Source organism: Leuciscus leuciscus (assembly GCF_965113295.1).
Source record: "Leuciscus leuciscus genome assembly, chromosome: 20".
Taxonomy (NCBI): domain Eukaryota; kingdom Metazoa; phylum Chordata; class Actinopteri; order Cypriniformes; family Leuciscidae; genus Leuciscus; species Leuciscus leuciscus.
In genome coordinates this window covers 38043496-38066850 of record NC_138744.1, presented here as the reverse complement: position 1 = coordinate 38066850, position 23355 = coordinate 38043496, and the positions used below count along the sequence as shown (strand labels likewise).

At 39.4% G+C, this 23355-nt stretch overlaps 1 protein-coding gene across 2 annotated transcripts in view; it reads right to left on the bottom strand.

Moving 5' to 3' along the window:
- Positions 1 to 23355, bottom strand: part of csmd3a (CUB and Sushi multiple domains 3a) — a 350983-nt gene that overhangs the window by 3913 nt on the left and 323715 nt on the right. For both annotated transcript variants that reach the window (XM_082150056.1, XM_082150057.1), the window contains exons 61-65: positions 12458 to 12631; positions 6950 to 7023; positions 3464 to 3575; positions 1143 to 1322; positions 838 to 903 (exon numbers count right to left, since the gene is read on the bottom strand). In XM_082150056.1, the coding sequence (XP_082006182.1) occupies positions 838 to 903; positions 1143 to 1322; positions 3464 to 3575; positions 6950 to 7023; positions 12458 to 12631 (606 nt within the window). The remainder of the gene's footprint in view (positions 1 to 837; positions 904 to 1142; positions 1323 to 3463; positions 3576 to 6949; positions 7024 to 12457; positions 12632 to 23355) is intronic.

Here is a 23355-nt window from a genome sequence, read left to right as displayed (position 1 = left end):
AATGAGAAGATTGAATGAGTCAGATGAGGCTTTAAAGGCTTTACACGCCGTGTTTCGGCACAATTAACCCTGTGAACGACCTCTGAGCAGAAACCACACGAGCTCATAACTCTCAAACAGTGACTTCACAACGCTTAATAAAGCAATATACTGTATACAACACACTCTAAACAGTGATTCAAGTTGCAAAAATCCAATAAAATGCCATTTTATATTGTATATATGTTGCTATATTTATGCTATACCGGTTCTTCTCTCCTGTTTAAATGAACACTTAAAAAATATACACATATATATCTTGACAACTGTAAGCAGCCTACAGTTAATGAACTACTGTAATATAGAAGAATTATTCAGATTAATACCCTGAATAAATAATAATAATGTATGTGGTGATTAATTTACTAATTTAATATAGTGATTAATTTACTAGATTTAATTTACATATTTAATTATTTTAATTATAATCATGTTTGCTGATTGTTTATCATATTGCTGCCATTTGATGAAAGCAACAAATATTTATTTATTTATTTATAATAATGTTCATGTTTATCAAACACTGCTCATCTAATCAATTGTTAATTTTATGTCAATTTATAAAAAAAAAAAGAAAGGTTTCTTCTGCCAAATGCCCATCAGTCAAACGCACAAAATGATTGACAGGCAGAGAGTGTTTCTGATTGGCTGGTTTTCAGATGGTGAATCAGCACAAGCCACTCCCCTGATATCAGGCACTTTATCCATAGATAAAGTTTATCCATATTTTTCATGGAAACAGATGCACATGTGCAGGCAGTGATTATAAAGACTGCATGTGGAGTTTTACAGACTCACCGTTGACTTTGGGACTCGATGTTCCTTGAACAGGCGTTATGACTTTTTCTGATGTTTTCGAGCCAGCTGAAAGACAGCAAAACACACATCACTGCACCAAACAAACGGGTCTAAGGAAACACATTTCACCCACGACTTCCCACATCGACACCGGGCGGTTTCTGCCTCGACAAGACAAACAGAAACTAAAGAAAAGTTGCGGGACACAAAGTTCAGGCGGAAAACACATCTGGATTCTGCACTGATCTTTTGTGTGTGTGTGTGTGTGTGTGTGTGTGTTATTGATGCAGTGTTGGACTGGTTACCTCTACAAACGGGCACTTTCCCAGTCCAGGACCCGTCGGGTCGGCACGCCCGGTGCTCGGAGCCGCCGGTGAGGATGAATCCCGGCTGGCAGGAGTAGAGGAGTGTGTATCCGAAGGACGGCAGGTCGAGGCCCAGAACGTCTGCATGGGCCGGCGTCTTCGGTTGCTTACAGGAGTGAGCTGCATTAGGAGAGATACCACAACCTGTCAGATCTAATGGAAACTCATACAAACACATCCATTAACTCTTTCCTCGACAGCGACCTATTATGCCTTGATTTTGTGTTTAAGCTCTACTAGAACAGGTTTGCATGCATTATGTTCCCCATATTCTCCATTGTTGCGGCTCCTCTCTTCCCAGTCTGTCAGTAACGCCAGAGCCCGTCTACGGAGAGCCTGCCCACTCCCTATTAAGTCCTATTGTACCGAATTTTGGTTGTAGTTCCACCAGAGTTCCACTGGGGGCGATCGCCCATGAGTGCAAAATGAATGGGAGTCTATGGGGCTAGGCGGCTAAATTTGTCTATTTCACCCGATTGCTGTTGAGAAATCTCAGATTTGATTGTAGGTTTTGCAAGTTCAACATTGGTTATAGGTCGAAAGTTGAATGAACGAGTACTTATGTCCTTTAGATTTCTTACAGGTTGAGTTGTTGTTGCCCATAACACGCTAGCATTCTGCTAATGAACGCTGATTGGTCAGTGAAGGACAGATTACGACCAGAGATACCGCTTGATGGCATCGTGGCATCCGAAGCGGGACCAGAATGTTAAGGTGGACTTTTTCTGTCAAGTTTTTTTTTTTCAACACAGCAACTTTTTTGTTGTTGTTTGCTGGCACTTTTATCTGCCTATGATTATGCATGTACTGTGAAATTTACACGGAAAATAAATTGAATTTGAGTACTTGTTGTGTTATTCTTGTGTTAGGAAATACAGGATACATATGATATAGTATTGCCACCTTAAAAAAAACAACAACAACCAATGTCCTGCTCAATAGTGCTAAATATCAATACAAATTGAAAAAGGAGAAAAATGCCTCGCAGGTGTGCAATGATAAATTGTTCTAATAGTGGGCAAAGGGTTGTCCTATTTCTCGAGAGAAAAGGAAGTGCAGAGCGCGAAAGCACCAGTGACTGAAGGATTGCCGTAAAGCAGTATCTCTGGCCGTATGATGTGTATGACGTCATTGACATTTTAAAAGACTTTTTAAAGCAAATAAGTGACTCTAAAAAATCTAACACCCAGCAATGTGTAATTTCTTTGCATCTCCTTTCGAATACAACATTCAAATTACTAGACAAAAAATTATATCCTGAGAAAAGTGGATTTTGAGGGGTATAGCGCCATAGACCTCCATTCATCCTGCACTCGTCCTGTGAGCGCCCTCATGTGGAACCAGAAGGGAACTGCAACCAGTTCAGAAGCCGGAAGTTTACTGAGAGTGGAAGTTCTCTGGTAACACTCTGTTTAGTTCCTGTCTCCATGAAGCCCCTCCTTCTGAAAAGCACACTGTGCTCTGATTGGTCGGCTGGAGCAGTGTGTTGTGATTGGTCGAGCGCTTCGAGTGTGTTTGGGAAATGTCCCGCCCCTTACAATACCCGCCAGTTTAACACACTACTAACTAACTCAACCAGGCCCCGCCCCTTTATTCTGTGTATTAATTATTATAATGAGGAATATTGTGACGTGTTCGTTCCCGGAAGAAACTCAAGACTACAGTGGAGGCGTTTCAGGAGTTCAGAAACACTGACTCTGATACAGGGAAGAACTCACGCTGGAGGGACTTTTTAACATTACACACACTAAAGAAAGATGAACATGGAAAAAAGCTGAATAGATGCTCTTTAAGTTACCAGCATTTTTGTAATTTTCACAAAACTTTTATGGCTTATAATATAATATAATATAATGTAATGTTTTTATTACACTAATGGGAATTTTGGGGAAACTCACAATACAAAACCTCAAAAGGATATGTAAATGCAAATGTAAAAAGGTCCTAAAAATAGGCTTAAAATTCATTAGGCAAAATACACATTCTCAATTTCTTTCCTTTGATTTTTGGAAGAAATATGATAGACACGTTTTGTTCAATTCACCCAGTAACACACTAAATAGAGCTGCTCATTATAAATGAGTAGCATTCACATGATGTTCTGTATGTCTGATAAATGTATTTTTCTTTTCTTTTCATAGAATAACATGCATACAGAAAAACAAAACTCCTGAAGGGTGAAATATAAGTTGCATCATGACATGCAGAATGGATGACTTGCCCCCAAAACACAGAACAGTGTTGTGAAGCGAGAGACTCACGGATGCACTGAGGCTGAGAGCCGCTCCAGGTCAGATCCGGCTGACAGGTGCGTGTGGTGGAGCCCAATAACAGGTGACCCACCTGACAGAGGAACCTCACTGAGCTGCCCACCTGAGGAACACACACACACACACACAAACACACACACACACACACACACACACACACACACACACACACACACACACACACACACACACACACACACACACACACACACACACACACACACACACACACACACACACACACACACACACACACACACACACACACACACACACAGGTCACTGAGCTGCCCACCTTAGGAACAGAGATAAGCCTGTCAGAACACACACGAGCACTCTCACGCTCTCTCTCACTCTCTCACTCACTCACTCACTCACTCACTCACTCACTCACTCACTAACTCACTCACTCACTCACTCACTCACTCACTCACTCACTCACTCACTCACTCACTCACTCACTCACTCACTCACTCACTCACTCACTCACTCACTCACTCACTCACTCACACACACACACACACACACACACTCACTCTCACTGAGGGGGGAAGTCCTGCTGAGATCAAAGCCTCACGACAGTGGAACATTAGATTACATTACAGCTCACACACACTTCTGAAGGAGTCGCTGAGAACAGCAGCTCGAGTGACACACTTTTATTCTGGCCTTCAAAGAGCTCGTTCCTCAAGGCGAGAGTGATCCAAAACAAACCCAACAGAAAAACACTTTTCATTTTAGACCTGTCGACAACAGAACCTCCAGGGAACGTCCGTCTTCTTGAGATTATTATCATCAAAGTCTATTCCATAGCTTTGGCAATGCATAATGCATACTTGTTGCTTTTATTCAAACTTGTACAATTAATATTTGGTACAATCACCATACAATTGATTTTAGCGATTTTAATTTCACTATGATCAAGAACCTGCTCTATGCATATTTGCAATCTACTCCCGATGTAGGTATAAATATGACCGATGTAAATCTGTTGACAGTTTAAATGACTTTCAGTAGCTTGTTCAGCAATACTATCTATACAGTCCTCTTTGTGCCTCCAGGAGAAAATGTCTAGCCTTAATTACACTGCAACTGTAATATAAACGCAACACTTTTGTTTTTGCCCCCATTTTTCATGAGCTGAACTCTTTATCTGAGATCAAAGCTCACAAATGCTCACATTCGATGGCACTTTGGAGAGGTGTTCTCTTCACGGATGAATCCCGGTTTTCACTGCACAGGGCAGATGGCAGACAGCGTGCATGGCGTCGTGTGGGTGAGCGGTTTGCTAATGTCAACCCGCTTCTATCGAGTCGAGTGGCCCATGGTGGCGGTGGGGTTATGGTATGGGCAGGCGTATGTTATGGATAACGAAGACAGGTGCATTTTATTGATGGCATTTTGAATGCACAGAGATACCGTGACGAGATCCTGAGGCCCATTGTTGTGCCATTGATCCACGACCATCACCTCATGTTGCAGCATGATAATGCACGGGATGCATGTTGCAAGGATCTGTACACAATTCCAGGAAGCTGAAAAAATCACAGTTCTTGCATGGCCAGCACACTCACTGGACATGTCACCCATTGAGCATGCTTGGGATGCTCTGGATCGACGTATATGACAGCGTGTTCCAGGTCCTGCCAATATCCAGCAACTTCGCACAGCCATTGAAGAGGAGTGGACCAACATTCCACAGGCCACAATCAACAACCTTTTTTTTTTCTTTTTTTCTCAGGGAAGTCCCCCCCAAACCCCCCCAATACAGTAAAACTGCACATTTTAGAGTGGCCTTTTATTGTGGACAGCCTAAGGCACACCTGTGCAATAATCGTGCTGTCTAATCAGCATCCTTATATGCCACACCTGTGAGGTGGATGGATTATCTCGGCACAGGAGAAGTGCTCACTAACACAGATTTAGACAGATTTGTGAACAATATTTGAGAGAAATAGGCCTTTTGTGTACATAGAAAAGTCTTAGATCTTTGAGTTCAGCTCATGAAAAATGGGGGCAAAAACAAATGTGTTGCGTTTATAATTTTGTATAAATAGCCTGAGGTTGTTAAAATAAAATAAAATATAAAGTAAAAAACATCAAATACATTTTTTTGAAAAAAACAACAACAAAAAAAACATTTATGCTATTGTTTTTTGTAAACAAATAAAGCATAATAAAGCTAAATAAAGTGATATGAAAGAAATAAAATAATTACAAAAAAATTACAAAAAAATAACAAAAAGTCAAATAAAGTAATAAAACAAACTAAAAATAAAACACAAAATAGCATTTTAAAAACAGTTGTGCCAGTACTGAAAATTCGTTTAAATAATAAAATAAAATAATAAAATAATCAAGTCAAATAAAAATGACAAAACCTTCAATAAAATAATAAAACAAACTAAACTAAACTAAATTAGTTTAGTTTAGTTTAGTTTAGTTTAGGGGTGGTGGTGGCGCAATGGATAAGACACGCCTTTGGTGTGAGAGACCCGGGTTCGAATCCACTGTGAGACACCAATGTGTCCCTCAGCAAGACACTTAACCCCTAGTTGCTCCAGAGGCGTGCGACCTCTGACATATATAGCAATTGTAAGTCGCTTTGGATAAAAGCGTCAGCTAAATGAATAAAAAATGTAAAATGTAAAAAATGTAAATTAAAAATAAATAAATAAAATAAAAATAAATAAAAGATTTTTTGAAACACTTGTTCCAGTGCTGTTTTGTGGTTGATAAAAAATTTAATTAAAATTAAATTAAATTAAAATATTAATACAATTTTTTTTACGTTTTAGGAACACGTGCCAGTCCTGAGAATGTTTTGTGGTTGGAATAAAAAGAACTAACTACATAAACTACAAAATAAAACAAATGCACCAATTATGAGTGTTTCAGACTTAAATTGACTGTATCATAAATGTCAGTCACTCTCAGCCCTTCGGTTGAACTAACTGATCTGAAATCATGGGGTAAAGTTGACAACGGATGTCAAACTGAAGAGCCGAACTGATGCTTCATTTGTCTGGTCCCCGTGAGGAAGAAGCGGTGGACTGTAAAGAGCCATTCGAGTGGGCGGATATAGTGAACGTTTGAAGAATAAACTCTCCCCGGACAATAAGAGACGCTCACACGATCCTGAAACTGCCACGGGCTCCTCAAACAGCATTTGACTGAATCAACCTGACAATAAATCAACTGTGCTTATAAAGATCCGCGCTGACACACACTCTCTGGTGTGACCAGACTGTCACTAGCCCAGTGAATATCCTTTTGTCTCAGCAATGAAGGAAAATATGATTTTCAGTTATTAATAGGCACATCTGAAGTCACATTGTGCCATTTGAAAGGGCCGTTTTTGCACTTGAAGATAAAAGCAGGTTAAAACTGACAGAAACGGGCCTTTTGAACAGCCTTATACTTATTCCATCATAATGGCTTTGATACGAGAGTCCGAGAGCCTCAACTGGTTCTTACCTTAAAGCCCAGACTGCTGTTCATGGAGCCGAACTCTGGAGAACCGGGATTTTCACACGTCGTCCGATGCGGTTCTGCGGAAAAATCAGGATTACATTGTAATTTTCATCTCCTGCAGTGTTATATTCATAATCAGGTTAGGAAAAACTGATGTAATGGTAGTGAACCACTGAAGAAGGTCATAATGTTCACATTCGCATCATAGATCTAAGCTGGAGTGGATATTAAAAACAAAACTGGCAGCCAGAACTCTACCGTAAAAAATACAGTAGCAACATTTGAGGGTTTTAATGGATTTAACTTAAATTTATACAGTGCTGTTCAAAAGATTTATTTTTTTATTTAAACAAATTGATGCTTTAATTTAGGGCTGTGCGATTATTGATTTTCGATTTCAGCTTTCAATAATTATGAAAACAAGATAATCGGACCGTGTAACAGTATAATGGATCAGTGCATTCGCTCTTAAAGTGACGGCAGCCTAATAAACCTGATTTTCTTACATTAGTTAACCTAGTAGTATTTTTTACTGAAGCATCGATAATTGTGAAATTTCACTGATATTTAAAATTAATCATATCGTGAAATAAGACTTTGATCATATACCAATAATCGTGTTAAATAATCACAAGCAAACAAGCAAAAGCGTGAACATAAATGGACATTAACGTTTTTTGCTTTAAAGCTCTCAATCTCTCACAATTTTTGAATAGTTGTATCTCGACTGAATTTTTCAGATGATGTATAAATCTCGATTTAAACATTTTTACCCTTGTGACTGCTTTTGTGATTGAACATATATGAACATATATGAGTGTTTGATCAGTGAAGGTAACGCACCTATGCAGCGCGGGTCACATATATGAGTGTTTGAGCAGTGAAGGTAACGCACCTATGCAGCGCGGGTCACATATATGAGTGTTTGAGCAGTAAAAGTAACACACCTATGCAGCGCGGGTCACATATATGAGTGTTTGAGCAGTGAAGGTAACACACCTATGCAGCGCGGGTCACATATATGAGTGTTTGAGCAGTGAAGGTAACGCACCTATGCAGCGCGGGTCACATATATGAGTGTTTGAGCAGTAAAAGTAACACACCTATGCAGCGCGGGTCACATATATGAGTGTTTGAGCAGTGAAGGTAACGCACCTATGCAGCGCGGGTCACATATATGAGTGTTTGATCAGTGAAGGTAACACACCTATGCAGCGCGGGTCACATATATGAGTGTTTGAGCAGTGAAGGTAACACACCTATGCAGCGCGGGTCACATATATGAGTGTTTGAGCAGTGAAGGTAACGCACCTATGCAGCGCGGGTCACATATATGAGTGTTTGAGCAGTGAAGGTAACGCACCTATGCAGCGCGGGTCACATATATGAGTGTTTGAGCAGTAAAAGTAACACACCTATGCAGCGCGGGTCACATATATGAGTGTTTGAGCAGTGAAGGTAACGCACCTATGCAGCGCGGGTCACATATATGAGTGTTTGAGCAGTAAAAGTAACACACCTATGCAGCGCGGGTCACATATATGAGTGTTTGAGCAGTGAAGGTAACACACCTATGCAGCGCGGGTCACATATATGAGTGTTTGAGCAGTGAAGGTAACGCACCTATGCAGCGCGGGTCACATATATGAGTGTTTGAGCAGTGAAGGTAACACACCTATGCAGTGCGGGTCACATATATGAGTGTTTGAGCAGTGAAGGTAACACACCTATGCAGTGCGGGTCACATATATGAGTGTTTGAGCAGTGAAGGTAACGCACCTATGCAGCGCGGGTCACATATATGAGTGTTTGAGCAGTGAAGGTAACACACCTATGCAGTGCGGGTCACATATATGAGTGTTTGAGCAGTGAAGGTAACACACCTATGCAGCGCGGGTCACATATATGAGTGTTTGAGCAGTGAAGGTAACACACCTATGCAGCGCGGGTCACATATATGAGTGTTTGAGCAGTGAAGGTAACGCACCTATGCAGCGCGGGTCACATATATGAGTGTTTGAGCAGTGAAGGTAACGCACCTATGCAGCGCGGGTCACATATATGAGTGTTTGAGCAGTAAAAGTAACACACCTATGCAGCGCGGGTCACATATATGAGTGTTTGAGCAGTGAAGGTAACGCACCTATGCAGCGCGGGTCACATATATGACTGTTTGAGCAGTGAAGGTAACGCACCTATGCAGCGCGGGTCACATATATGAGTGTTTGAGCAGTGAAGGTAACGCACCTATGCAGCGCGGGTCACATATATGAGTGTTTGAGCAGTGAAGGTAACGCACCTATGCAGCGCGGGTCACATATATGAGTGTTTGAGCAGTGAAGGTAACGCACCTATGCAGCGCGGGTCACATATATGAGTGTTTGAGCAGTGAAGGTAACACACCTATGCAGCGCGGGTCACATATATGAGTGTTTGAGCAGTGAAGGTAACGCACCTATGCAGCGCGGGTCACATATATGAGTGTTTGAGCAGTGAAGGTAACGCACCTATGCAGCGCGGGTCACATATATGAGTGTTTGAGCAGTGAAGGTAACGCACCTATGCAGTGCGGGTCACATATATGAGTGTTTGAGCAGTGAAGGTAACGCACCTATGCAGCGCGGGTCACATATATGAGTGTTTGAGCAGTGAAGGTAACACACCTATGCAGCGCGGGTCACATATATGAGTGTTTGAGCAGTGAAGGTAACACACCTATGCAGCGCGGGTCACATATATGAGTGTTTGAGCAGTGAAGGTAATGCACCTATGCAGCGCGGGTCACATATATGAGTGTTTGAGCAGTGAAGGTAACACACCTATGCAGCGCGGGTCACATATATGAGTGTTTGAGCAGTGAAGGTAACGCACCTATGCAGCGCGGGTCACATATATGAGTGTTTGAGCAGTGAAGGTAACACACCTATGCAGCGCGGGTCACATATATGAGTGTTTGAGCAGTGAAGGTAACACACCTATGCAGCGCGGGTCACATATATGAGTGTTTGAGCAGTGAAGGTAACGCACCTATGCAGCGCGGGTCACATATATGAGTGTTTGAGCAGTGAAGGTAACACACCTATGCAGTGCGGGTCACATATATGAGTGTTTGAGCAGTGAAGGTAACGCACCTATGCAGCGCGGGTCACATATATGAGTGTTTGAGCAGTGAAGGTAACACACCTATGCAGCGCGGGTCACATATATGAGTGTTTGAGCAGTGAAGGTAACGCACCTATGCAGAGCGGGTCACATATATGAGTGTTTGAGCAGTGAAGGTAACACACCTATGCAGCGCGGGTCACATATATGAGTGTTTGAGCAGTGAAGGTAACACACCTATGCAGCGCGGGTCACATATATGAGTGTTTGAGCAGTGAAGGTAACGCACCTATGCAGCGCGGGTCACATATATGAGTGTTTGAGCAGTGAAGGTAACACACCTATGCAGCGCGGGTCACATATATGTTTGAGCAGTGAAGGTAACACACCTATGCAGCGCGGGTCACATATATGAGTGTTTGAGCAGTAAAGGTAACGCACCTTTGCAGCGCCGGTCACATATATGAGTGTTTGAGCAGTGAAGGTAACGCGCCTATGCAGCGCGGGTCACATATATGAGTGTTTGAGCAGTGAAGGTAACGCACCTATGCAGCGCGGGTCACATATATGAGTGTTTGAGCGGTGAAGGTAACACACCTATGCAGCGCGGGTCACATATATGAGTGTTTGAGCAGTGAAGGTAACACACCTATGCAGTGCGGGTCACATATATGAGTGTTTGAGCAGTGAAGGTAACGCACCTATGCAGCGCGGGTCACATATATGAGTGTTTGAGCAGTGAAGGTAACACACCTATGCAGCGCGGGTCACATATATGAGTGTTTGAGCAGTGAAGGTAACGCACCTATGCAGCGCGGGTCACATATATGAGTGTTTGAGCAGTGAAGGTAACGCACCTATGCAGCGCGGGTCACATATATGAGTGTTTGAGCAGTGAAGGTAACGCACCTATGCAGCGCGGGTCACATATATGAGTGTTTGAGCAGTGAAGGTAACGCACCTATGCAGCGCGGGTCACATATATGAGTGTTTGAGCAGTGAAGGTAACGCACCTATGCAGCGCGGGTCACATATATGAGTGTTTGAGCAGTGAAGGTAACGCACCTATGCAGCGCGGGTCACATATATGAGTGTTTGAGCAGTGAAGGTAACGCACCTATGCAGCGCGGGTCACATATATGAGTGTTTGAGCAGTAAAGCTAACGCACCTATGCAGCGCGGGTCACATATATGACTGTTTGAGCAGTGAAGGTAACACACCTATGCAGCGCGGGTCACATATATGACTGTTTGAGCAGTGAAGGTAACGCACCTATGCAGCGCGGGTCACATATATGAGTGTTTGAGCAGTGAAGGTAACACACCTATGCAGCGCGGGTCACATATATGAGTGTTTGAGCAGTGAAGGTAACACACCTATGCAGTGCGGGTCACATATATGAGTGTTTGAGCAGTGAAGGTAACACACCTATGCAGCGCGGGTCACATATATGAGTGTTTGAGCAGTGAAGGTAACACACCTATGCAGTGCGGGTCACATATATGAGTGTTTGAGCAGTGAAGGTAACACACCTATGCAGCGCGGGTCACATGAGTGTTTGAGCAGTGAAGGTAACGCACCTATGCAGCGCGGGTCACATGAGTGTTTGAGCAGTGAAGGTAACGCACCTATGCAGCGCGGGTCACATATATGAGTGTTTGAGCAGTGAAGGTAACACACCTATGCAGCGCGGGTCACATATATGAGTGTTTGAGCAGTGAAGGTAACGCACCTATGCAGCGCGGGTCACATATATGAGTGTTTGATCAGTGAAGGTAACGCACCTATGCAGCGCGGGTCACATATATGAGTGTTTGAGCAGTGAAGGTAACACACCTATGCAGCGCGGGTCACATATATGAGTGTTTGAGCAGTGAAGGTAACACACCTATGCAGCGCGGGTCACATATATGAGTGTTTGAGCAGTGAAGGTAACGCACCTATGCAGCGCGGGTCACATATATGAGTGTTTGAGCAGTGAAGGTAACGCACCTATGCAGCGCGGGTCACATATATGAGTGTTTGAGCAGTGAAGGTAACACACCTATGCAGTGCGGGTCACATATATGAGTGTTTGAGCAGTGAAGGTAACGCACCTATGCAGCGCGGGTCACATATATGAGTGTTTGAGCAGTGAAGGTAACGCACCTATGCAGCGCGGGTCACATATATGAGTGTTTGAGCAGTGAAGGTAACGCACCTATGCAGCGCGGGTCACATATATGAGTGTTTGAGCAGTGAAGGTAACGCACCTATGCAGCGCGGGTCACATATATGAGTGTTTGAGCAGTGAAGGTAACACACCTATGCAGCGCGGGTCACATATATGAGTGTTTGAGCAGTGAAGGTAACACACCTATGCAGCGCGGGTCACATATATGAGTGTTTGAGCAGTGAAGGTAACACACCTATGCAGCGCGGTTGCGAGCCGCTCCAGGTGGCGTCTGACTGGCAGGTGCGTGTCGATGAGCCCACCAGCAGATAGGGGGCGCTACAGCTGAAGAACACCTCGGCTCTGAAGATGAAGCTCTGACCCTCTCGTGTGGCGTGGGCCGGGACTCCCGGGTCACCGCAGAACTTCGCTGTGAACATACAACAGTCATTTACAGACCATTTCACTCATGTAAAAAGACTTTTCACATGAAATATGTTATTTAATGAGGAAATATGCTGATTTTATCCCATGGAAACTCTGCGAACATTACAGAAAACAGATTTAAATGTGAGTTTACACTCTCAAATCGCTATTTATAAATGTCATCTCTACCAGGGTTATTATCTTTAGCGAAAATTACTAGAAATAAAGACATTTTACTAATTGAAAATGTAATATCCATATTATATAAACATAGTAGGGTTAGGGTTAGGGTTAGCTAAATTGCTACAACAAGCAAAAGTGAAAAATATGAAAATAAAAATGAAAGCGATTTTAAAATATGAATAACAACTATAATAGTATAGCCTGTAAATTATACTATAATAGCACTATTTATCTTTGGCCTTTAAGTAAATAAACTGGCTCGATTTTGATTTAATTTGAGCTTTAAGCAGCCAGTTTATGTTTAATGCAAGCTAAGCATTATCTAACCAGAATTCTATTTCTGATTATTTCCTCCCAGATAATGATTTTCTTCTGAAACGCACATATCTGACCTCATCACCGCTGCTGTCCAGGAAAATCTGATCTATAACCTTGTTTTCTGAATGATTTATGAGCGAGTAACCCGACCTGACCCTCAAAACAAACTTCTGAGGTGAACCACTCAAAAAGACACGCTCTGAGACGGACGGAGGAAGACTCAATTATTAAACAGGCAGGTTTAATAATACCAGCGTATGATTTGAAGAACTCGCTGAACCCTTTCATTCTCACATTTTAAACTCAAGAGCTCATTTTCTACAAGCTAAGACGTGGATTTTTTCAGTTTGATTTCATAATGTTTTTGAAAGAGTCTCTTCTGCTCACCAAGGCTGTGTTTATTTGATCAAAAATACTGTAAAAATTGTGAAATATTATTACAATTTAAATCATCTGTTTTCTATGTGAATATATAGTCAAGTGTAATTTATTCCTGTGATCAAAGCTGAATTTTCAGCATCATTACTCCAGTCTTCAGTGTCACATGATCCTTCACAAATCATTCTAATATGATGATTTGATGATCAAGAAAAATTTCATATCAGTGTTGAAAACAGTTTTTACTGATTAATAATTTTGTGGAAACTGTGATAACCTACCACTCAAAAGTTTGGGGTACTTAACTTTTTAAAATTTATTTAAAATGTAAAAAAAAAATATTATTACAATTATATTAACATTTTTATATATATTAACAATTGAACCATTATTAAAAATTGAGCACCAACAATAATTTATCATATTTGAGCATCTGAAGGATCATGTGACACTGAGTCACACATGATGCTGAAAATTCAGCTTTGATCACAGGAATAAATTAAACTTTAATATATATTCACATAGAAAACAGCTGATTTAAATCATAATAATATTTCAAAATGTTTGATCTTACCAGTCTTGACCAGTCTTTTAAACAGTAGTGTACACTACACACATGCACTCATTATTCAGGTGCAATAGACTCTAACATGAGGATACACAGCTAGACGTTATCTGGCACACCTTGGTTTGGTTTAAGCACGTCTGAGAGCATAAGACTGACAGAACACAAATTAAATCTATTTCCACATCTGATATGTCCTGATTTCAGCAGGGCAAGGGTGTTTGATATATAAATTGCATCGAAGCTCTCCAGGCTTCATGGTATTTAAAGATCAGAAGTGGAGCGTTGAGTTTCAGCAGAGGTCGCTCACCTGAATGTGAATCAGAGTAATTATCCCTCTTTAAAACCCAGCGGAAGCCGAAGGGTCTGCCATGCGGAGATGTATAATTCACAGATGGGAAAACCTGAGTTCACCGGCTTCAAGTGTGACACCGCAGAAACACAGATAATCACATGAGGCACAGCGTCAGTATGACCGCGTTTAACACACGTCAACTCCAGTAAAGCACTTTAAAGGGGTGGTTGATTATGATTTGACTTTTCTAACTTTAGTTAGTGTGTAATGTTTCTGTTTGATCATAAACAACATCTGGAAAGTTACAACGCTCAAAGTTCAAAGCAAAGGGAGATATTTGGATTTAACAGAATACATTTTTTAAGAACTACAACAAACGGCTGGTAGAGACTACCAAAGATATCCATATAAGGCTAGATGTCTTAAGGCGGAGTCTCGAACGGCATCACCGGCGGCCATCTTGTCACAGGGAAGCTTTCTGGCGAGCTCTGTGGTATCTGAAGTAAGGTGAGTGATCAGCACAAACACAAATCCTCTTATCTCGCTGAAATCTTGACGGATTTACAAACGGTTTGGTTTCTTACAAACGTTATTAACGTGGCTATAATTCTGGATGCTTGAACATGTTTAAATATATAATATTATATTTATTGATAAGTATGCAGTGTCATAACAACATCTCTGACATTTATACCAAACCGTTTGAAAATCAGTAGAAAATTGAGCAAGTTATGATTATTTAAAAAGTACATGCAGCATTAACACAATATTACGAGTGAGCGAGCTCCCTGTGGCAAGATGGCCGCCGTGTGCGGACGTCGACCTCCATTGGCCAGCAGCGCGGACGAGACATCTAGCCTTTATTATATGATATCTATGGAGACTACACCACATTCCTACTGGGTTAGTGACATACCCAACCCTAAAATTTACATAAACCCCGCCCCCGGAACACGATTTATAGATTATCATGACAGAATATGCTAATCAATGACTAGAAGATAACTACACATCAGCTACATAAACTCATCAACTAACCATTCAGAAATGTCCTGTTGCTTCTACATGTTGTCACTTCTTCTTGAGTCTCTCCATCATTGTCTGACTCCGGTTTGAACATAAAAGGCTAAAGGTTTTTGAAATGTTCAGTGCATGGTAATCAGAGCTGCTAAATCAACAATACAATCTGTTGAAGCTCCGCCCACTGTGCCGGGAGCAGCAGCTCATTTGCTTTTAAAGGAACACACACAAAAACGGTGTGTTTTTGCTCACCCTCAAAAAGTGACAATTTTAACATGCTATATAAAAATATCTGTGGGGTATTTTGAGCTAAAACTTCACACACACACTCTGGGGACATCAGAGACTTATTTTACATCTTGTGAAAAGGGCATTATACCACCCCTTTAAACGCCAGTCAGTCAGTCAGTCGTGAGGATCTGCTTTCACTGAAGTGCCTTGATTCATAAAGCCTCTGCCGTCTGATGTGATAAAAACAAGCAGCAAACTTCCGTTCTCTCTCTTGAGTCCAACACTGAAGTGATTAAACTGCAGTTCATCCACTGGCCACTAGAGACCGGCTGCAAAAGAGGGTCATTACCCATCAACCCCCATGTTAAAATGCCCAACTTTACAGCAGAAATAAACATGTTTACAGCCTGGAGCAAAAGAGACAGCAGAGAGTAGGCAAAGCAATGAGGTTTCTTTACAAAGATAAATTAAGAAATTAGGTTTACTTGATTATTCAGTAAAACGATGTTATTGCGAATAATATTATTACTTGTTCATTATCGTGTCAGTGTTTTATTCGCTGACTTTAGTTGAAGCTTCTTATCATGAAGAACAACAGTGACGAAACGCGTTTGTCCTCTTAGGGCCACCGTAGAAACATGTGGATGTAAGCGGACCCGCGGTGTGTGTAGAGAGAAACGCCTCATTCTTAGGTAATAAAAACATAACGGTTCATTAAGTAAGGTCTTTATACACCACTGAAAACATACTTATGCATATGATATTGCATTTCTGTCAACAGATCCTCCTAAATATTACACACTGCACCTTTAAAGAGAGCACTGTAAAAAAACAGCTGTGGCTGCAAGGATAATTCAGTAAAAAATACAGTACAAATTTAAACATTTACAGAATGACCTGTCAATTTAGTTTTAAACTGTTTAAAAAAAAAAAAAAAATATATATATATATATATATATATATATATATATAAATAAATTTTTATACAGTGCCACTCAAAAGTTTGTCGGTATGTAAGAGTTTTTTTTTTAAATGTGTAAATATTTTTTTATTTAAATAATTTAAATGAATACTTCTATTCAGCAAGGACGCATTAAATTGATCAAAAGTGACAGTAAAGATATTTAAAATGTCACAAAAGGTTTATTTCAAATAAATGCAGAACTTTTCATTAATGAAAACAATCCTCAAAAAATGTATTAAATTTGTTGCAATTTAATAATATATATATTTTAATATATTTTAAAGAAAGCAATGTAAAAAACTTTTTGGTTTTTACATCTGAAATTCACTTTTGCTTTTACAGTGGAGAACAAACACACTTTTGCACACATGAAAACTGATTTAATGCATTTTCATTTTGACTGGGTGTGTTTTCTGCATTTAAAGTGTGATGGATATAACGATATAAACATCCCCAACGTACAAACTCTTCACCGTTATATATTCCACGAGCAACGGCAGGACAAACGTGGCACTGCGACAACAGAATCCGTGATGCATGAGACCACTCTCATCTGACTGCGCTTTCTTTTCTTTCTTTGACGGAAAAAATTATTTCAACAGCTCTAGGCTAGAGCAAGTTATGCATAATAATCAGACGTGGAGTACCAGTCAGGCCCGTGTCAGAGGAAACTTCTGTGATGAATAATACAATGCTCTGGAGAAGCAGCAAACACACAACAGAAGCACATCTCCAGAAGAACACTCGCTGCGTGATTTAAGAAATCCATTAAATCTACAGATGGGCAGATTGCATGCTTTAACATTCAGGGCTTTCTATGAATACGATACGCTTTGGTGGAATTTTTTAAAGCATTCGATGCATAAATCAATTTGTTTGTTTTTTTGTCGTAACTGTTAGATACTGTATGCAAGATAAAAATGATCTAACATAAAATTAACCAAGCATGAACATTTGGGGGGGAAAAAAAAGATTTTTACTTACATTTTAACAACATAATATTTACAATATCTGTCAAAAGTTAGGAAACAGACTTTTTGGATTGTTTTTGAAGAGTCTCTTCTGCTCACCAAAGCTGGATTCATTTGATCAAAATTACAGTAAAAATTGTGAAATATTATTATAATTCATAATAGCTGTTTTCTATGTGAATATATATTTCTATGTGAACCATAAGTATACATTACCCTTTTTCAACTGTTTAAAAAAAATATTTAAAAAAATTGTAATACAGTACCACTCAAAAGTTTGTAGGTATATAAGAATTTTTTTTAATGTGTTAATTTTTTGTATTTATTTTTTATTTTAAGTGTAAATACTATGACTTAAAAGTCAGAATGAATTTAAAAAGTTGAAATTGACAAATCAAAATTGATTTAAAAAGTTGAAATTATGACTAAGTTCAAATTGACAAATGAAGTCGAAATTATGACATAAATTGTAATTATGACTTAGTTCAAAATTATGTGATTAAAATGTTTTAATTACGCCTTAAAAGTCAAAATTATGCCTTAAAAAGTCAAAATTATGCCTTAAAAACTTGAAATTGAGACTTCAAAGTCAAAATTATGAGATAAAATATCTAAATTATGACAGGGAACGAAAGATGCCGGGTTAAACGGGACACAGCTGAAAACAAGAAAAGAAAAAGTACATTTGGAAAGTTTGTGGCTGTTAATGAGGAAGAGATTAATGAGCTGTTTACCTTAAAATAGCATGTTTGCAATTAAAACTTTATGAAACTGGGATTGATGAAGGGTTAAAGAGCGTGTGTGTTGTTTCTCTCCATTCTGAATGCAATGAAAGCATTAATGTACGGATATATCTGCATCTGAATGGAGAGAGATGGCATGAAGTCGTCAGAATATGAAGTGCTAATTACTCTCTGCAGGACGAGATTGCTTTCCTTTGTGGATCACAGAGGATTGTTGGTTATGAAGAAAAGCAAGCATTTTTGTGTTTAGGAATGGCAGGATTGTGCAAAAAGCTCTCACGAATAAAAGCTGATGATCACGCTGGTCTTGCGGTTATTTAGCGTGTCTTTGTGCTTCTTCTCGTCCTCGCAAAACAGCGGAACAACATTACAGATCAAATCACTCGGACTCAATTTCTGTTGCTAATATTTTATATACAATCTTTTGTTCTGATAATGATCTGAGATTATATTTGACATAAGTGTACCTGACCCAGAAGTATTTATGACCCTTTATTTCATATGTGTGTCTCATCATGTTGTACACATAAGAAAAATAAAAAATCATGCACTGATAAATCATAGTTATGACATACTAGGTCGAAATTATGACATAAAAAGTTGAAATTATGACTTAAGTCATTATTGTGAGATAAAAACTCAAAATTGACATGCCATAATTTTCAACTTTTTAAGTCATAATTTTGAGTAAAGTCATAATTTGATTTTTTTCATTTTGACTTTTGTCAATTTTGATTTAAGGATTAAATTCAACTTACTTTTTAAAAAAGTACAAATTTGTACTCATAATTTAGATTTTTTTTATCTCATAATTTTGACTTTGAAGTCTCAATTTCAACTTTTTAAGTCATAATTTTGACTTTTTCAGGCATAATTTTGACTTGTAAGGCATAATTCAAACATTTTAATCACATAATTTTGAACTAAAATAATTTAAATTTATGTCAATTTTGACTTCATTTGTCAATTTTGACTAAGTCATAATTTCAACTTTTTAAATCATTTTGATTTTTTAAGTCATAATTTGGACTTTTAAAGTCATAATTACAACTTTTTACTCTCATAATTTTGACCCAAGTCATAATTTAAATTTTTAAGTCATAATTGTGAATTTTCATCTCATAACTATGAATTTACTATCTTGCACCCAGTGCAATTGACTTTGTACATGTATCGCATGTATCATTCCTATTTTGCACCCGACACACAGCGGACTTTTCCCTCCACAGACGCATGTCGGTAAATTAGGGAATGAACTTGCGCTCCCGGGGGCGGTTCAGGGAAAAGAGGAGGCGTGTTCAAACGCAAACGTTCCCTGGTGCTATTTTGCAGGTTTAGAAAACAATTCCTCCACAGACCAGGAGAAACCTAGTCTAAAGTCAGCGGTGCGTTGCGCGTGTTATTCAAATGCTATTTTAAGGGCGCATGCTTGGCCATAATCAATGTAGCGTGTGCACAACACACATACACTTTGCTTCTCTCATCTACACAGAAGCAGCTGTTCTCATTTTTATGAGTTATAATATTATAATAGTAATCCGCCATGGAACAAGCGCGCCTGCTCTTAAAGGGAATGTGAGATGACGCTCTGATTGGTTTATTTCACGTTACGCCCAAACCACACCTATGAATAATGAAGCTACTTCAGACCAAAACATTTTAGATTTGCATCGGGCGCAAGAGTCATTTATCCCGCCGGTATAATAGCAACAGCACCCAAGACCCGCCCACAAAGTTACTTGCGTTTCGCACTTGATACTTGCGTTTCAGATCGTTACAATAGGGCCCTATGTGTCATAATCTCATATTTTTTTTGCCAGAGCATGATTGTCTTCCTCATGTGGCAGAAATGAGCTTCCATATGAGTCACATATTTACTCTTTGCTCAAAAAGATTGTACTTCATTGCTGAAGACCGTACAGTATGTGTTGAGACAATGCTAATCAAGCTTTAGCCTACAGGGCCTAGGCTTCAGGGAAAGATGCTGTAAGCTAAAGTTTTACCATCAGTATGCAATAAATGTCCCTGTCTGACATGAGCTGTCACTGAAAGAGTGTCTCGAGAAATCACAAATCACAGCCGTCTCTGTGACAAACTACAATCTGTTAACAGCAGAGAGAGAGAGAGAGGGAGGGAGAGGGAGAGAGAGAGAGAGAGAGAGAGAGATAGGGAGAGAGAGAGACTGAGAGAGAGAGAGAGAGAGAGAGAGAGACAGAGAGAGAGAGAGAGACTGAGAGAGAGAGACTGAGAGAGAGAGAGAGAGAGAGAGAGAGAGACTGAACGAGAGAGAGTATGATTACAGTTAAAGAGGGTTAGAGTAGGGCTGTGCAATATTTTCTGGGATGTTCTCGATGATGATAATTAGATGATGTTTCGCTGAGTGTGTTTAGTGCGTTGGTATCTTGTCAGGTTTAGGACTGTGGTGAACAGCTGACTACTAAAGTCTTTAACATTCTTCTTATTCTGTGTGGTGGTCGGTTCACAGCAGTGACACAAATCATCTTTTCCAAAAGATTCAATTGATTTTTACCTTTTATGGGCATTTATACCTGTATAAATCAATTTGTTTACCTAATTAAGTGTATTCATCATCTTTTGTGTCAAATTCTTACATTTAATCAATACATTCAATAAAAATAAAACACAATAGGGCTGCAGAGGAAACACAGAATCTGAAGTGTGTTTAGATGCGTTCACACAGACCGTTTAATGCAGATCAGAGGGACGTCAATGTGTTTAACCAGCAGCAAATGCAGAAATAATGTTTTGATGTTTTACACATAAAACTTTGAATATTGATATTTGAAATGATACTTTAAATATCACAATAAAACTGCCAGTAGGAGGCTCATTACCAGTAACAGTCTCTGCTAATGAGCGAGACATTGAGTTTCAACTAGAGCTTAGATTCTCTGTACTATTCTGTAGCTTAAGTGCTTGAAGAAGCAAAGAAAAAAATTAAAACAGGAGAATTAACTTTGAGCAAGTTTGGAGGAAAATCGAAGGTATGGAAACATTTTAAACTAGTCGTGGGGAGTGACAACATATGTGTTGGCTTTGTCTCGTGCATTAAATGCGGCACGCTGCTCGCCTATGACAGCAAAAAAACGGGGACTTCGACAATGAACAGACACATGAAGCAGTCTTGCCATGACAGAAATTATGATAGTAGTCAGCCTCAGCCCTCAATGTCCTCTTTTGTTACTTTTCCGATCCATTCAATTATTTCTGAATAAACAAACAACGCAGTTTACATGCTTCTTCCTTGTTGCATTATTCAGTAAGATAATAATTAATAAATGCACGCACAATTATGAATGTGATAAATGTTACAGATATGTTTTTTGCACAAACAAATGCCTTTCAACATGTGCAAAATTCAGAATTAAGTGAATGTGCTGCAATTTGTTCAAAAAGAGAGTATGTAGTAGCCTACGTGTTTTAGCCATTGAATAAGCACATTTAGTTTCAAGTTTGTTAAGTTTTGTTTTGAAGAAAGCTTTTCTTTAAAGTGAATTTCGTTTAGTATAAATTGTATTTTAATTTTAATACATTTTTCATCAACCAATTGCCTAGATTTAATACATAAAAAGCAATTTACCAGACAATATAATCATGACATGGAGTCGCGGGCGCGCCGCGGTCACTTACACCATTAGAAACTCGCGCTGTCACCGAATTTACAAATGCACATCTTGCTTGTTGCTCACACACATATTATGTTGAAATAACAATATGTTGAAGTAACATTATTAATAATAATTAATCTTTAAGAATATTTGATTGAATGCTGAATGTTGTGCTTGTCCAATTTAAGTCAAGTCAAGTCAAGTCAAGTTTATTTGTATAGCGCTTTTCACAATACAGATTGTATCAAAGCAGCTTCACAGTATTACATTTAAATAACACAACAAAGTTTGTTTCAAGAGGAATTTATTGATTGATAAAATTAAATTAAATATCCCCAAAATATCCCCAACTGAGCAAGCCAAAGGCAACAGTGGCAAGGAACCGAAAAACTCCATCAAGTGACCTAATGGTGTCCTAAAACTCCATCAGGTGACCTAATGGAGAAAAAAAACCTTGGGAGAACCCAGGCTCAGTCGGGGGCCAGTTCTCCTCTGGCATTTATGAGCTAGAGGCCGGATTGTAGTTTGAACTGTGGGATTATATGAATGCCTGGCTGAAGAGATGCGACTTTAATCTAGTTTTAAACTGGGAGAGCGAGTCTGAGCAACGAACAGTATCAGGAAGACTATTCCAGAGTTTTGGAGCCAAATGTGAAAATGCTCTCCCTCCTTTGGTGGTTCTGGATATCCTAGGTATGACCAAAAGCCTTGAATTTAGTGATCTTAAAGAGCGCGATGGATTATAGGGCGATAGAAGATCCGTTAAATAGACTGGAGCTAAGCCGTTTAGGGCTTTATAAGTCAGTAGCAATACCTTGTAATTAATACGGAACTTTATAGGTAACCAATGCAGTGATGATAAAATCGGTGTTATATGATCATATTTTCTTGATCTCGTAAGAACTCTAGCGGTGGCATTTTGGACTAACTGTAGCTTGTTTATTGAGGATGCAGGACAACCAGCTAATAAAGCATTACAGTAATCCAGTCTCGAGGTCATGAATGCATGAACTAACTTTTCTGCATCAGAAACTGATAGCATATTACGTAGCTTAGCAATGTTTCTAAGGTGGAAAAAGGCTGTTTTTGTAACATATGAAATATGATTTTCAAAAGACAGGTTGCAATCGAGTATAACACCCAGGTCTTTTACTGTAGAGGATAAAGTAACAGGACATCCTATGATGTTAATAAAATTTAATAAAATTTAATAAAATTAAAACTTTAATTGTAATAATTAAAATAATTGAATATTTAATATTGAGTGGCCAATTTTTGCTAATTTATTAATAGTATTTATATAATATATATAACTGCGCAGCTCCCCCCTGTAGCCTAAATGATCTAGCACAGCAGCACCTGCGTAAAAAAAAATCCTGGCGCCGCCCCTGGTTATAACCAGGGATGTAGTGGAGGCTAAACGCACGTAAA